At 35.9% G+C, this 14412-nt stretch overlaps 1 protein-coding gene across 6 annotated transcripts in view; it reads right to left on the bottom strand.

The window, feature by feature from the left end:
• The window catches only part of LOC143894354 (kinesin-like protein KIF19), an 84346-nt gene that overhangs the window by 66999 nt on the left and 2935 nt on the right, over nucleotides 1–14412 (bottom strand). For all 6 annotated transcript variants that reach the window (XR_013256085.1, XR_013256086.1, XR_013256087.1 and 3 more), the window contains exon 3: nucleotides 1079–1560. Coding sequence is in view for 3 of the 6 variants with exons in the window: in XM_077400549.1 (XP_077256675.1) it covers nucleotides 1079–1560 (482 nt within the window). In the remaining 3 variants the exon portion in view is untranslated. The remainder of the gene's footprint in view (nucleotides 1–1078; nucleotides 1561–14412) is intronic.

Raw genomic sequence — 14412 nt, forward strand, 5'->3', positions numbered from 1 at the left:
AATCCCATGAAATCCAAAAAAGAAATTTTCAATTTCATCCAATCCTATGGAATCCGTAAAGGAATTGCATTAGAGTAGAATTCGGAAAATCCCTGAATTGAATTCCTGGCAATCCCGTTTTAATGCTTTTCAATCTTTTTTCGTTTGCTGGGAGCTCTTCTGTCCAGCCGAGTTACCTCGGCCTACTCACGCGGACTAGTAATCTAGTCCGTCTTTGTTTGTTTGGTGCAAGGTGTGCACGTCTTATTAGACGAATGCGTGGTCACACTGGTGTTTTGTCTATGTAGAACCTCTCTCTGGGTAGAGGAGGTTTCTGTTCGTGTTGTTCGTGCACGTCCTTATGGTTCGTGTACGAGTAGTTTATGGGATGGACCTCCCCGAGCGAACCATCCTCGTAGCCGATGAAGGAATCCCCGCGATGCGGTTGTAGATCGGCGTCGTATCCGTCATCGTGTGGGATTTTCGAGGCGGTGGGATGGTGGCGCACACGCGTTTTGCCATCCGACTAGGGATGGCTTCTCTCGGGGATCAAAGCATCTCTTTGTTCGACCTGTCGTTGGTCTTGTGTTTGTGGATTACGTTTTCTGTCGCCTCAAGCGTGAGGACTGTTGTGACACGTGAAGTATTGCTTCGTGTGTTCCGCGTGTCGTAACTGTAGTCTGTAGTGCGGTGTTTAGGGAGAAGGGTTTTAGTGGGTGTAAACTCCACATATCCCGGGGGCCGGCCCTCGGTTAAATGCGCGAGGCATTTCCCCTCTTCCTCCGAAACAAAAAAAAGGTTAGGTGCTACATAATTCGTAAGAGGTTAAAAAATGAATAAATGTGCAAATATCTATTTTTTAGACTGTTTTACGTTTTCCCCCTTGGGGGTTCAACGTTTGGGAGTTAACAAAGGAGAGTATCACCACTCAACTCCTCTTGTCAAGCGCTACAATATAGGGTATCACCCCCCTTCCTTCCGAGAAGGTTGGGTAAACTTAACCAAAAAAAGTTTAAAATATTAATTTAAATTTACTAACATAAATTCAAAGAAAACAGATTTTGGATTTTTATATAGTACTTTATTTGTGCATACGCACCTCAATCGCATCTGCTCTTTAAACGCGGAAACGATTTTTTCTCTTAACAATTTGAAATCGTTGCCATGCGTGTCGCCCGGAATTTCTTTTTCCGCCTCTATCTGCCTCGGTCTCTCACCCTTCATTTTATTCCGCAGACGCGAAATTTCGCTTTTCAGGTCGGTAATTACATCACGGTACTGCGCAACATGTAGATAACTGACGTCCAATACGTTCCGCTCAATCTTATTGGAGATTTTGTTGGCGCGGTCCGCGTAAATCAAGGTAATTTTACTCTCGTCACGGTGCGCGTTTGCTGGTGAAACATGGGCAATCATAACAGTACGACAGTTACCACTGAGGGCATCCTTCAGCAATCGGGTAAGCTTAGAATCGCGATAATTCACATATCGTGCTCCACCAGATAAAGCATTGATACAGTTACCCAACGCCAGAAGGGATCTATTGATATGCGCGCCTTCCTGCAGTCTTTTGCCTTGGTTCTGTAACAGCGAATTCAATTAAGGGAGAATAACACTTTGAAGTTCAAAAGAAAAGCATGTTTTTTATAAATTATTTTTGAGACACATATTTTGTTGAAATGTTATTGATTGCGGGTTTAAATGTGCATATATCAATATTTAAGAATTTTTATTATTATTAAATATAGGTACATATTTAATCACATTATAGAGGTCGCTATAAAATTTTGTGCGGTTTCATGGTTTCCTACTTTGTTCACGTTCAGCTTATCTAAGAAAAAAATTAAACATTTTAAAAATATATTAATGTAGTTCCAGTTAACTGTACAGAAATTAAATTGTAATAATTTTTGAAAAATGGTAGATTAAAACAAGTTTTAAACATGGTAATTATTTTCCTCCTCAAAAACGAGTGGGGTTGACGAACCACAAAATGGATATGTTTATATCAGTGCCATTTACTATCAAATTGCACATAAATTAAGCTTCCAAATTTTACTTTGATTTAAAACCGTGAATTGACTGGCTTAAAAAGTATATTTCCGTACGAGTCAACAGCGTTGATAAGCTGCAGTTACCACCGCGCGAGGCCTTCCACAGTTCGTTGGCCGGCGAGACCGCAACAGTAATTACGAGCACGCGTTGAACTTCTAGCAGTGCTTTCACGTAAAGTGTCTTGACGAGTATCGCGATCTGTATCTCAAAACGGATGTGATTTTCTTTTGGCAGACATTTTCGAAAATTTCCGCATTCCGATACCTCTATCAACAGTTACAGGTTGGACTCTACATATTACTACCGGGATACACATGGAATGCCAAAATATTAAAAAATACGGTGTTCGACTCGAATTGTTCACTGACATCGACATGGTGTTGTTTGTGGAACACAGTATACGCGGTTTTGTCTGACAATGAAACAATGTTCAAACAGGTACGCGGAGCCAACAACAAATACGTACCATCGTACAATTCATTGTACGAAACTATCGACGTTCTGTACTTCGATGTGAACAATATCTGTACAGTTGGACAATGTGTAAACCGCTATAGAGTACGCCGAATTTCAATAGATTGACCACATCGAAAGCTTCAACGTACTGTCTGTGACATCGCACAGACTTCATTATCGGCTACATTCTGGAGGTCGACCTCGCATCTCCGTGAGAACTCCACAATCCTTATACAGACCTTTCGTTATTTTCCGACGCGCGACAAGCCTCTCGGAAAACAATGTGATAAATTCCTCACCAAAGCTCATCATTGCACGTTCGTGTACGATAAGTCGCGTTACGTAACGTGCTACAACTTACATTACACAGGGGACAGGAATGCCTTCTCACTTGAAATTGCACGCGTATCGGGGCATATTCAGAGCGCGTGCTCCGTCTCTAGATATTTGTTCATCATGACTGTAAGGGTAGCCTCACAAGATTCTCGTATAGTAATGCAGCGTAACGTAACGTGGATCAGCGCACGAGAAACGTATCGGTTAAGGTGTTATACGTTTTTTGTGCGTTGATCTACGTTACGTTACGCTACATTACTATACGAGAGTCTTGTGCGGAAGCTCTTAATTACTCGGCAAAGTTGTCCCAACATATATTTTAAGAATATTTTATAATAATATATTTCAAATAAATAAATAATTTATTAATAATATCTATAATCTTAGGGTGTATTAATTAATAATATAATATCAGGGAAAGTTACGTTTGAAAAGTAAATCGTTACCGTAATTCGTTGCTCATTGAAAAAGTAACTTATCGTTACCGTATACAACTCGTTATTCTTAAAAGAAGTAACTCGTTACCGTTACTTTTGTTACTCATTGAAAGAAGTAACTCATCGTTACCGTAACTCGTTACCGTTATTCGTTATTCATTCAAAAAAGTAACTTATCGTTACCGTAACTCGTTATTCTCATTGCAAGAACACCGAAAGAACGGTTTTGCTGAAGATTCAGAAAATTTAGCTGGATACAGATCTGAAAATAATTTGATTATATTTTGTTGCACCATCAAAATAATTATGTAGAATGTTCAAACTGATTTCTAAAATGTCCAAATTTTTTACAAAATTATTATTATCTATACTCTAGCGACCTACTATAATTATTTTGATTTTGCAACAAAATTATTTTCTGTATCTAGCTAAATTTTTAGATACTTCAACAAAACCGTTCTTTCCGGAAGTAACTCGTTACCATTGCTCGTTATTCATTAAAAAAAAGTAACTTATCGTTACCGTATACAACTCGTTATTCTTAAAAGAAGTAGCTCGTTACCGTAACTCGTTACCGTTATTCGTTACTCATTGAAAAAGTAACTTATCGTTACCGTATATAACTCGTTATTCTTAAAAGAAGTAACTTGTTACCGTTACTCGTTACTCATTGAAAGAAGTAACTCATCGTTACCGTAACTCGCCGTTATTCGTTACTCATTGAAAAAAGTAACTTATCGTTACCGTAACTCGTTGTTCTCATTGCAAAAACACCGAAAAAACGGTTTTGCTGAAGATTCTAAAAAATTAGCAATATAGATACAAATCTGAAAATAATTTGATTATATTTTGTTGCACCATCAAAATAATTATAGCAAGTCGCTAGAGTATAATAATAATTTTGTAAAAAATTTTGACATTTTAAAAATCAGTTTGATCGTTCTACATAATTATTTTGATGGTGCACCAAAATATAATCAAATTATTTTCAGTTCTGTGTCTAGCTAAATTTTTTGAATTTTCAGCAAAACCGTTTTTTTGGTGTTCTTGCAATGAGAATAACGAGTTACGGTAACGATAAGTTACTTTTTCGAATGAATAACGGTAACAAATAACGGTAACGAGTTACGGTAACAATGAGTTACTTCTTTCAATGAATAACAAATAACGGTAACGAGTTACTTCTTTTAAGAATAACGAGTTGTATACGGTAACGATAAGTTACTTTTTTAATGAGTAACGAATTACGCGGTAACGAGTTACTTTTCAAACGTAACTTTCCCTGATATTATATTATTAATTAATACACCCTAAAATTATATATATTATTAATGAATTATTTATTTATTTAAAATATATTATTATAAAATATTCTTAAAATATATGTTAAGACAACTTTGCCGAGTAATTAAGAGCTTCCGCACAATACTCTCGTATAGTAATGTAGCGTAACGTAACGTAGATCAACGCACAAAAAACGTATAACACCTTAACCGGTACGTTTCTCGTGCGCTGATCCACGTTACGTTACGTTGCATTACTATACGAGAGTCTTGTGAGGATACCCTTACAGTCATAATGAACGAATATCTAGAGACGGAGCACGCGCTCTGAATATGCCCCGATACGCTTGCAAATTCAAGTGAGAAGGCATTCCTGTCCCCGTGTGTATGTACGAGTTTACACCGTATCCAAACTGAAGCTCGCTTTCATTTCATACAACGACATCTGAAACGATATCTGATTCCTGCGATACTTTACCATGAGGACATTACAAGACACCGTTATAATATATATGTACATACTTTATTGTTTTATAACTACACATAAATTCTACAATACAGCTATATTATTTATTTAAGAGATATGCGAATTGTGTTAGTTTCTAACCATTTTACATACACTTTAATTTTATCACGTTCTACTTCTATTTGAGCCACAAATGGCTCGTCCAAGAGAGCGACACTATATCTTTCTGCTGACTTTTCTTCACGTTCTCCATTTTGACATTCTTATGCTTCGAACTTTGAATACACTTTCTAGTAAATCTAATTTTAGTAGCACCTCGCCATACGTTTATATGGAGACAATGTCGGATGCATCAAGCTGCAGCTGTTCGATCAATGCTTCCCGCGATTTCGACCGAAAGCTACATGACACCGGATGTTGTGATTTGATCTCTCTTATCATAAGAAATTAATGGGTACTCCAAAAACTCTCTCTATTCAGACATGATAACACCGCATGTTGCACATAATCCGATCTCTCTTATCATAAAAAATAAGACATCAGCAGATGGCGCAAAAACCTTTTCTCCCACACTCTGAAAAGCAGCAGAGTCACTCCTCAAATTATCAGAGTGGCTTTTCTCACATGGCTTCTATCCCCACCACCATTTTTTCCAATGGAGAGGCCTTTCTCTGCCTCCTCGAACCACTCATTCACCTCTTACACAGCATTCCCCCTCATTCCAACTTTCCCCTAAACACCCACTGAATTAGAATCATCATATCTATATATCTATGCTACTATGCTACTCTTAACATTATATTTTTAGTGTTTCATATCTCCCCGGATAGCCAAATATGTCGAAAACAGATTGTGAAAGTGTTTTTATCGATAGAATGCCAGCAGAAATATAACAGAATCTGCTAACAGAATATAATGGATTCTTGCAGATTGACTCCAGAAACTGAGCAAAACTTACCGTTTCGTAACTATTAAAATGTTCCATTTAACTATTTATGAAATAACAGATTTTTTGTTTCTGTCGACAATCTGCTGTCTTATAGTGGCAGGATCTATCGACAAAACATGAGTTTAATGCGGACACATATATGATATCAAATCTGTTACGACATCTAAGCAAATCTGTTGTCATACTGTGGGTAGTTTGTTTATTGGCTCCGTATCTTCAATTGTGGAGATACAAGATGATGAAAAATAAAGTAATAATGTTTATAAATTCTGACGCAAAGAAAATACACAGTTAGAAAATTTGTGTTAAATATAACATAAATCACATGTCCCAAACGGTCCACTCAAATTTTTGTGTTAATTTAACATAATATGGATGTGTTAATAGTAGGAGAGCCGGCTGCACAAAACCCTCCCTCATCGAACATCTGGCTAAATTTTATTCGAATAGATAGCTTTTTTAGTGGTTAACCCTGTGCCGGGTTTTATATGCCCTGAAATTTGACCAAAGTGTTAAAAAAAGGGCCACTTCCGGTATGATTTTTTGAGATAAAACCCCCTTAAAGAACATCCGTCTGAAACTTGTGCCAATCGAATCAGGATGTCAAGCATTTTGATAAAAAAATATGCTGCTACCCCCCACTTTGACAGGAACCATGGCAGCAACCCTTAAACGTGACATATTTTCGTACCGTACCTCCCTCACAGAACATCCGATTTTTTTTTTGGAAATGTAGCTCGAACATTCCTGAACATAAAAAAACAATGCTGTCATTGCTGGCCTTTACCAAAAATTTTTGTGCCACCCGTAAGTCGCGCGACTTTTGGCTGCCAATTTGTAACGGGTCAATACTTCTCTCACAGAACATACGGGTAATCTCTTGCCATGTATTTAAATAAAGAATAAGACAATCTTTGACGAGAACGATCTTAAGAACCGACTATGAATACCGTCCATACTAGCGCGAAAATTCCCATCGAATATTTTATGGAAAAAATAGTTTGTGATAAACAAGCTGCGCGTACATTGGTAGAGGTATGGAATGAAAAAAGGTAAGTTCATATAACATTCACGTATTTTTATTTACTTATTCTTTATTCTTATTTTTTTCTATTTAAAATCTTAAAAGTAGGATTATAAAATATAAATATAAATGGAATAAATTACTTTTACTTCGCCAGTTAAATGATAAACAACAATGGAAATATTAATCGACTCTACTGGCCATTATAATCGCCAAGACAATACGACCACGATTTGGTTCGATTATCGTCATGTAATCTTTGATATTTATATATCATTTAAATAATTAAATTTAGGGCGAACAATATTACCTCATGCAGCCAGGGTCAGTAGAGCTATGGTTCCACGAAGATCCAACTCCATTAAGAGTTGAATTTTCATAGAGCATAGAGCATAAGAGCATAATTAGTCATAGAGCATAATGATAGTGACGACGAAGACTATACTGTCGATAGTTCCAACAGCAATAGCAATTAAAAAAATTCACGTGATTTATATATTTATGTTTTATATCTCTTACTTTTAAGATTTTAAATAGAGAAAAAAATAAGAATAAAGAATAAATAAATAAAAATACGTGAATGTTATATGAACTTACCTTGTTTCATTCCATACCTCTACCAATGTACGCGCAGCTTGTTTATCACAAACTATTTTTTCCACAAAATATTCGATGGGAATTTTTGCGCTAGTATGGACGATATTCATAGTCGGTTCTTAAGATTGTTCTCGTCAAAGATTTTCTTATTTTCTATTTAAATACATGGCAAGAGATTACCCGTATGTTCTGTGAGAGAAGTATTGACCCGTTACAAATTGGCAGCCAAAAGTCGCGCGACTTACGGGTGGCACAAAAATTTTTGGTCAAGGCCAGCGATGGCAGCATTGTTTTTTTTATGTTCATTAATGTTCAAGCTACATTTCTCCCCAAAAAATTGTATATTCTATAAAAGAATAAATATTGACCCGTTACAAACTGGCAGTTAAAAGTCGCGCGACTTACGGGTGGCACAAAAATTTTTGGTTAAGGCCAGCGATGGCAGCATTGTTTTTTTATGTTCAGGAATGTTCAAGCTACATTTCCAAAAAAAAATCGGATGTTCTGTGAGGGAGGTACGATACGAAAATATGTCACGTTTAAGGGTTGCTGCCATGGTTCCTGTCAAGGTAAGGGGTGGCAGCATATTTTTTTATCAAAGTGCTTGACATCCTGAATCGATTGGCACTAGTATCAGCCGGATGTTCTTTAAGGGGGTTTCATCTCAAAAAATCACGCCGGAAGTGGCCCTTTTTTAACATTTTGGTCAAGTTTCATGGCATATAAAACCCAGCACAGGGTTAACCACTAAAAAAAGCTATCTATTCAAATAAAATTCAGCCGGATGTTCGATGAGGGAGGGCTTTGTGCAGCGGGCTCTTGGACTATAAATGGTAACACGCGATATTATATTAAAATATTTCAACAGAAAGGAAATGTAATTTTGATTGTAATTTGAGGTTAATTATATGTATAATTAACATAACTTTTATGTTGAAGTTAAAGATTGTAAGGTAAAATCAACACTCTTTTTTTATAAATTTTTATTCCCACTTCTTTTATAGAATAAAATCAACATTCTTTTTCTGTAAATTTTAAAGCTTTTAATAAATACGTTCAAATTGTGTTATTTTAACATGTTTTTTAAATTATTTTAATAATTTTACATTTTTAATTTATTAATTTCAATTAACATAGCAGGTATATGTTAAATTTACACATGTATGTGTTGATTATTTTACACAAAAATTTTAACAAGGACCTTTTTTAATAAAACTACAAAAATTTTCCAACAGTGTGATTATAACATTAAAAGAATTGTTTATTTTAGAAGTTTCAAAAAATTATTTTTAAATTTTAGATGATTGCACGAGAAATTGACGCGTGCGTCAGTAAAAGCATGTATGTACATAGTTGTAAACGTGTATACGTGCAAGCTCTTATTTTAAAAAATTATTCTAAACTAAAATACATAGAGTTAAAATATCATTAAAATATTAGTAAAAATATACATATATAGTTATATTATATACAGGGTGACCGGTAATAATCGCCGAACCTCTTGTATGCAAGTAGAGTGAGTTAAACCAATAAGTAGAAAAGCTAGTCTTCTACCATTTTGCAAAATTCGCATTACTTTACTAAGAAATCAATTGAAAAAGATCGGCCAATTTTATATATATACTCTAGTACATGATGTAATAAACAAGGTGTGTTTTTGCGCAGCTATTTTTTTCAGCCAATGAACAGAGGTCCTAACTCTGCGCCATTTCCTCGCGCCAATTTTGAATATGACTGAATGTAAACATATATAAAGCAGACGTAAAAATAGAAAATAGACGTTTGCTAGCTACTGTGAAGTAATATTATTATTTTTGAATATTATTATAGCTATTATATAATAACGTTTATTAAATTTTTGTAATTGTATAATTATTATTCTTATTTTAGATATGTTATAAGTAAATATTGAAAATACTATACGTTTACATTACTATAATAAATGGTTATAAAAATGTAATAACTAATAAATAAGTATTAAGTCCTGTTCGGAATATATCCGTCCAACTATAAACCCGTGATGATTGGGATATTAATAATACTAAATGATGGAATGGTAAATAAGGAATCAATTAATTACGTTTTATGTAATTTTTTTATTTATAATTTTTGACATTTTTTTGTTAAATTTTCTCCGGTTGTTTTTAGCCATGATAGATTTATTAACGTTTTGTAAATGAATATACGTTCGCGTTCGTATGAGGCATAATAATGCTTTTTCCGGTATAATTATTGTACTCTCGATTTTTGCTATAACTATTGTAGCTAAATTTCTAAAAATCCACGGTCCTTTTTTAAAAAATGAACCATGATACTTTTGAAATTCGACATTCATGACCCTAGCGACAGTCATTAGATCATCTGAAGAATGTATAAGTTTGCCTTTAGATATCTGGTAAATCCAATCGTGTTTTGGATCGATTAAAAGCTCACTCGATATTCCCAATGTGGGAAACTCGGTGCGGAACCTAAATGCCACATATCTTGCAATGTATTTCAGACCCTCTTCTTCTATAACGTCTATAACTTTTATAAAATTATCCAGTTCGTCGACAAGATTTAATTCAGCTGAACTTGAATTGTAATTTACAGTGTTACATTCTAAAGAAAATAAACGTAAACATTGAAAAAACAAAATGAAATATTTTGTGGAAAGTCTGAGGACCTATTATGGAAAACGGAATAATTCCGATCGGAATCCATTCCGAACAAGTCCAGATTACGTGCCCTGGAGTCCTAGTCTCGAATCGTTTTCATGAAACTCGCATGCGAAATTCAATGTCTTTCAAATAGAATGTCGCATACAAAAATTATTAGGGTAGGCTCGAGAATACGGTCCCTGAAATGTTCAAAAACTCATACGATGCAAAATTTAAAGGAACAAACCTTCGCGTATATCATTAACGTTGCCTATAGGGAATTCCATATCGTCATTTTCAAAACATTTGTCAATTTCCTCAATACGTAATTCCATGGATGTAAGGCAAGTTTCATCAGTAGTGTCTTGAATTTTGGTATTGCTACCTTCGGTGAATACATCTGAAGAATGCTTTCCCAAAATATACCACCGCAGTCTGTACCTCATATCTATAGCTGCCGGATGATCATGAGCGGCTGCCATCGCTCGAATATATCCAAATAGATTTTCCAAGACGTCCTGATTCAATCTATTAGTCATAATATACGACACATCTGCATTAAAGCTCTTTAAATCATTGCAAAGATTTACCAATGATTTGTTTGATAACAGAATTCCTTTTTGAAAAGGAAGTAAACCAGTCTGTTTTTTCTTGGAATTATTGAGAGCAAGTGTCATTATCGTCGATGAAACTTTCGTGATGATGGCATCTTGCCGTTCTAGATCGATACCATATGCGTTCAGGCCAGGATGAGTTCCAAATTTTCTACAGCTGTTAAAGTTAAAAACATCGAACCAGTCGTTAATTAATTGTAAAAACTCCGCTGTCGCGTGCCATTCCGCTCGATCCTCCATCAATGATTGTTCCATACACTACTTAATAGCTTGCGCGTTTGTGTTGGAAAAAAATTGAGTAGCAAGCTTCACATTTTGTCTCTGGGTTCCTTGTGCGTCTAGATGAAGCCTTGAGAGCCGATGAACTATTTTTAACTCTGCGGAATTGAGGTACAGCAATCGTTTCAGAGCATCTTTTGAAATGTACTGACCGTCTACTGTAAGGTCTATAAAATGGTTTCGAAGAAGTTTAATAAGGTGTGGTGGATCTGCGAACACGTGCACTCGTAGGTTGGCATCACTTCGATGGAGAAAAAATGTTTTTCTTCCCTCGGAAATTGGATCAATATCCAAACACTTCAGCAGTCCTTGATTATCCGGTCCTAAGTCACATGTCATTCCAACAACACGGTAACCGCTGTTGTACAATTTTCTCAAAATATTGAAGAGAATTTCCGTCGTAACTTTCTGGTCAAATTGATAATATATGGGTTGCTTCCATTTAGAAAATAATTCTCTCGCAACGAAGACCTGCACTTTTTATGCGGCCCAATCACACGCTCTTCTTTCCGTTCAATTGCTACACGATTAGCTAAATGTATTTCGTCAAAGCAGAGGACTATTATTTTTTCCATATCAGTCATATTTTGTCCTTTGACTTCATTATTTCAATGACATCATGTAGGACACCCTCATTCACATCGAATGCTGCGACCCACTTTCTGAGGGTTGAGAGTGCCGGGAGCGGCAAGTTTTTCTTCTCTCTAAAATAACGGTAACCTTTCGGACTGACACTACGAAGAGAAATAGCTTCTGCAATGTCTTCTGCGGACCAGCGAGTTTTCTTTTGTTCAGGGTTCAGCAAAAGTTTAACTTGACCTGGACTGAATACTCTTCGAAGTAAATTTTGCATCTTGTTGCGCCATTTTTTTTCTGCCAACTTATTGCACCTCTTCAACTGTTGGCGAAGATTGCGACTTTCCACAGTTAATGCATTCTTTAATGCAACGCAGTTGTCTGAACACAATGGCGTATCCTTCGCATTTGTCATCACTGAAACGAAAAATAAAAATAAAATACATAATGTTGGAACTGTACATTGCAATGTATTATTAAAACACAAATTGTTATATGAGAAAATAAAAGTTTGAACTTAATATCTTAGCCTTCAATATGACATAACATATTGAAATGTGTACACAAGAAGGCATAAACTAATCTTAGCCTTCAATATGACATAAGATACTGAAATGTGTACACAAGAAAGCATAAACTAAAAGTTTCACTCAAAATTGAATGTTTGCAGAAAATTACATTTTTGAAGGAATAACCTACAGAGAACATAATTAATTTTGTTAATCAACAATGTCTTCATTTCACGCGCAAGCATTTTGAGAGCTTTTAGTGATATACCAATTCACAGTTAAAACATGCGAAATTATACACAGAAAAAAAGAAACACGAATAAGTTTTATTTTACACAGAACTGTGTACTGTTTGTCCGAGCCCGACCGATGCTACGTCTCGACTACGCAATGAGAACTCTCATTATAAGCTTTATAATTAAATTTTATTATGGCTACTTAAAAAAAGTTTTAGGCCTTAAATAAATCATCGATAAAGAATATGCACGCATAAAAGTTCTTTCTCGATTATTTATTTCAAACCTAAAAATTGGTTTTAAGTAACAATAATTAAACTGTTTGTAACGATGCACCCCTTACGACAAGGCATCGTCCCCGGCTACCACCCGCCGGGAGCCGCCCGACCGATCTTCCGTCGGGCGACCACAGGGCGTGGTGCGCCCACATTTTTTAAAGACTTGAAACGCGCCGTGTGCGCGGGAAATCCGTCGCACCGGTGCCTTCCCGCACGACGCCGACGAGCGCCGAAGCGAGCCGATCCCCGCCGAAGCGAGCCCGCGGGATTCCGCCACCCTTTCGTATGGAATATACCGCGTTCCGTATGTAATGTACCGCGTTCCGCTGTTGTCACCGGTATTAATTCGGTTCATATAAACTAGCGCTTGCGTCCTGATACCTGTAGCCGCGTTCCGCATGTACTATACCGCGTCCCGTATGTAATATACCGCGTTCCGTTATTATCACATGTATTAATTCGGTTCATATAGCCGAGCGCCTGCGTCCTGATACCTGTAGCCGCGTTCCGTATGTAATATACCGCGTCCCGTATGTAATATACCGCGTTCCGTCATTATCACCTGTGTTAATTCGGTTCATATAGCCTAGCCCCGCGTTCTGATATCTGTAGCCGCGTTCCGCATGTAATATACCGCGTCCAGCTTGCGTGTAATCTCGAATCTTGAATAAAGTGCATGTTACTATCCCATGGCAAATTGATTACTGTCTCTGGGTCTCTCATCGAACTCCCGATCCCGTAAACCAGTCCGCGTTCGATAAAGACAGGCCGTTACATGTTCATTACAAAGCTTTTAATACACATAAAAGTTCTATATCGAAGCAGAAATGTAGTAAAAGTTTCTTTGTACAAAAAATGTAGGTCTCAAATTTACTGTCGGTGACTAACATATGTACATTTTTATAAATTAAAGGACTAATACATTTTAGTCACAGCTAGTGAATTTTAGACCTACATTTTTTGTACGAAGAAAGTTGTATTGTAATTCTATTTCGATAAAGAACTTTTATGTGTACATATTTTTTATCGATGATTTATTTGAGCCAACTTTTCTTTAGGTAGCAATAATGAAATTCTAAATTACAATATTTTTAACAATAATAATAATAAAGTTTTAGGTCTCAAATAAAAATCATCGATAAAGAATTTGAATACATAACAAGTTCTTTATCGAAGGCAGAAATGCAGTAAAACTTTGTTCATAACAAAAATTTAGGTATGACATTCACTATCGGTAATTAAAGTCATTATATTTGTAATATAACTGTAATATTTGTTACCTGTACCAATGTTGTTCATACGACACTGGTTTCCAAATTAAAAAAATTAAAAAATAGTAAAAAATAATATTTTATACGTACGAATAGAACCAGTGATACTGGTGGACGTGGCAGCAGATGTTGATGCAGCTGGTTCTATGCTGGAACTCATTTTGTTGAACTCGCCAGAACCAGTGATACTGGTGGACGTGGCAGCAGATGTTGATGCAGCTGGTTCAATGCTGGAACTCGTTTCGTTGAACTCGCCAATCATCTGGTCAAATGCTGAAATTAATTGTAATAAGTCGTTATGTTATAGATGTAATTGTTAAATAAACAATCTCCATTATAATAAATTACTGGGAATTGTGCATAATAAATATACCTACCGGAGATATCAAGTGTTGACGTCATTGGATCTTCACAGGTCACTATAGCTT

Source organism: Temnothorax americanus, unplaced genomic scaffold, assembly GCF_048541705.1.
Source record: "Temnothorax americanus isolate GAGA-0224 unplaced genomic scaffold, ASM4854170v1 Scaffold138, whole genome shotgun sequence".
Lineage (NCBI taxonomy): Eukaryota > Metazoa > Arthropoda > Insecta > Hymenoptera > Formicidae > Temnothorax > Temnothorax americanus.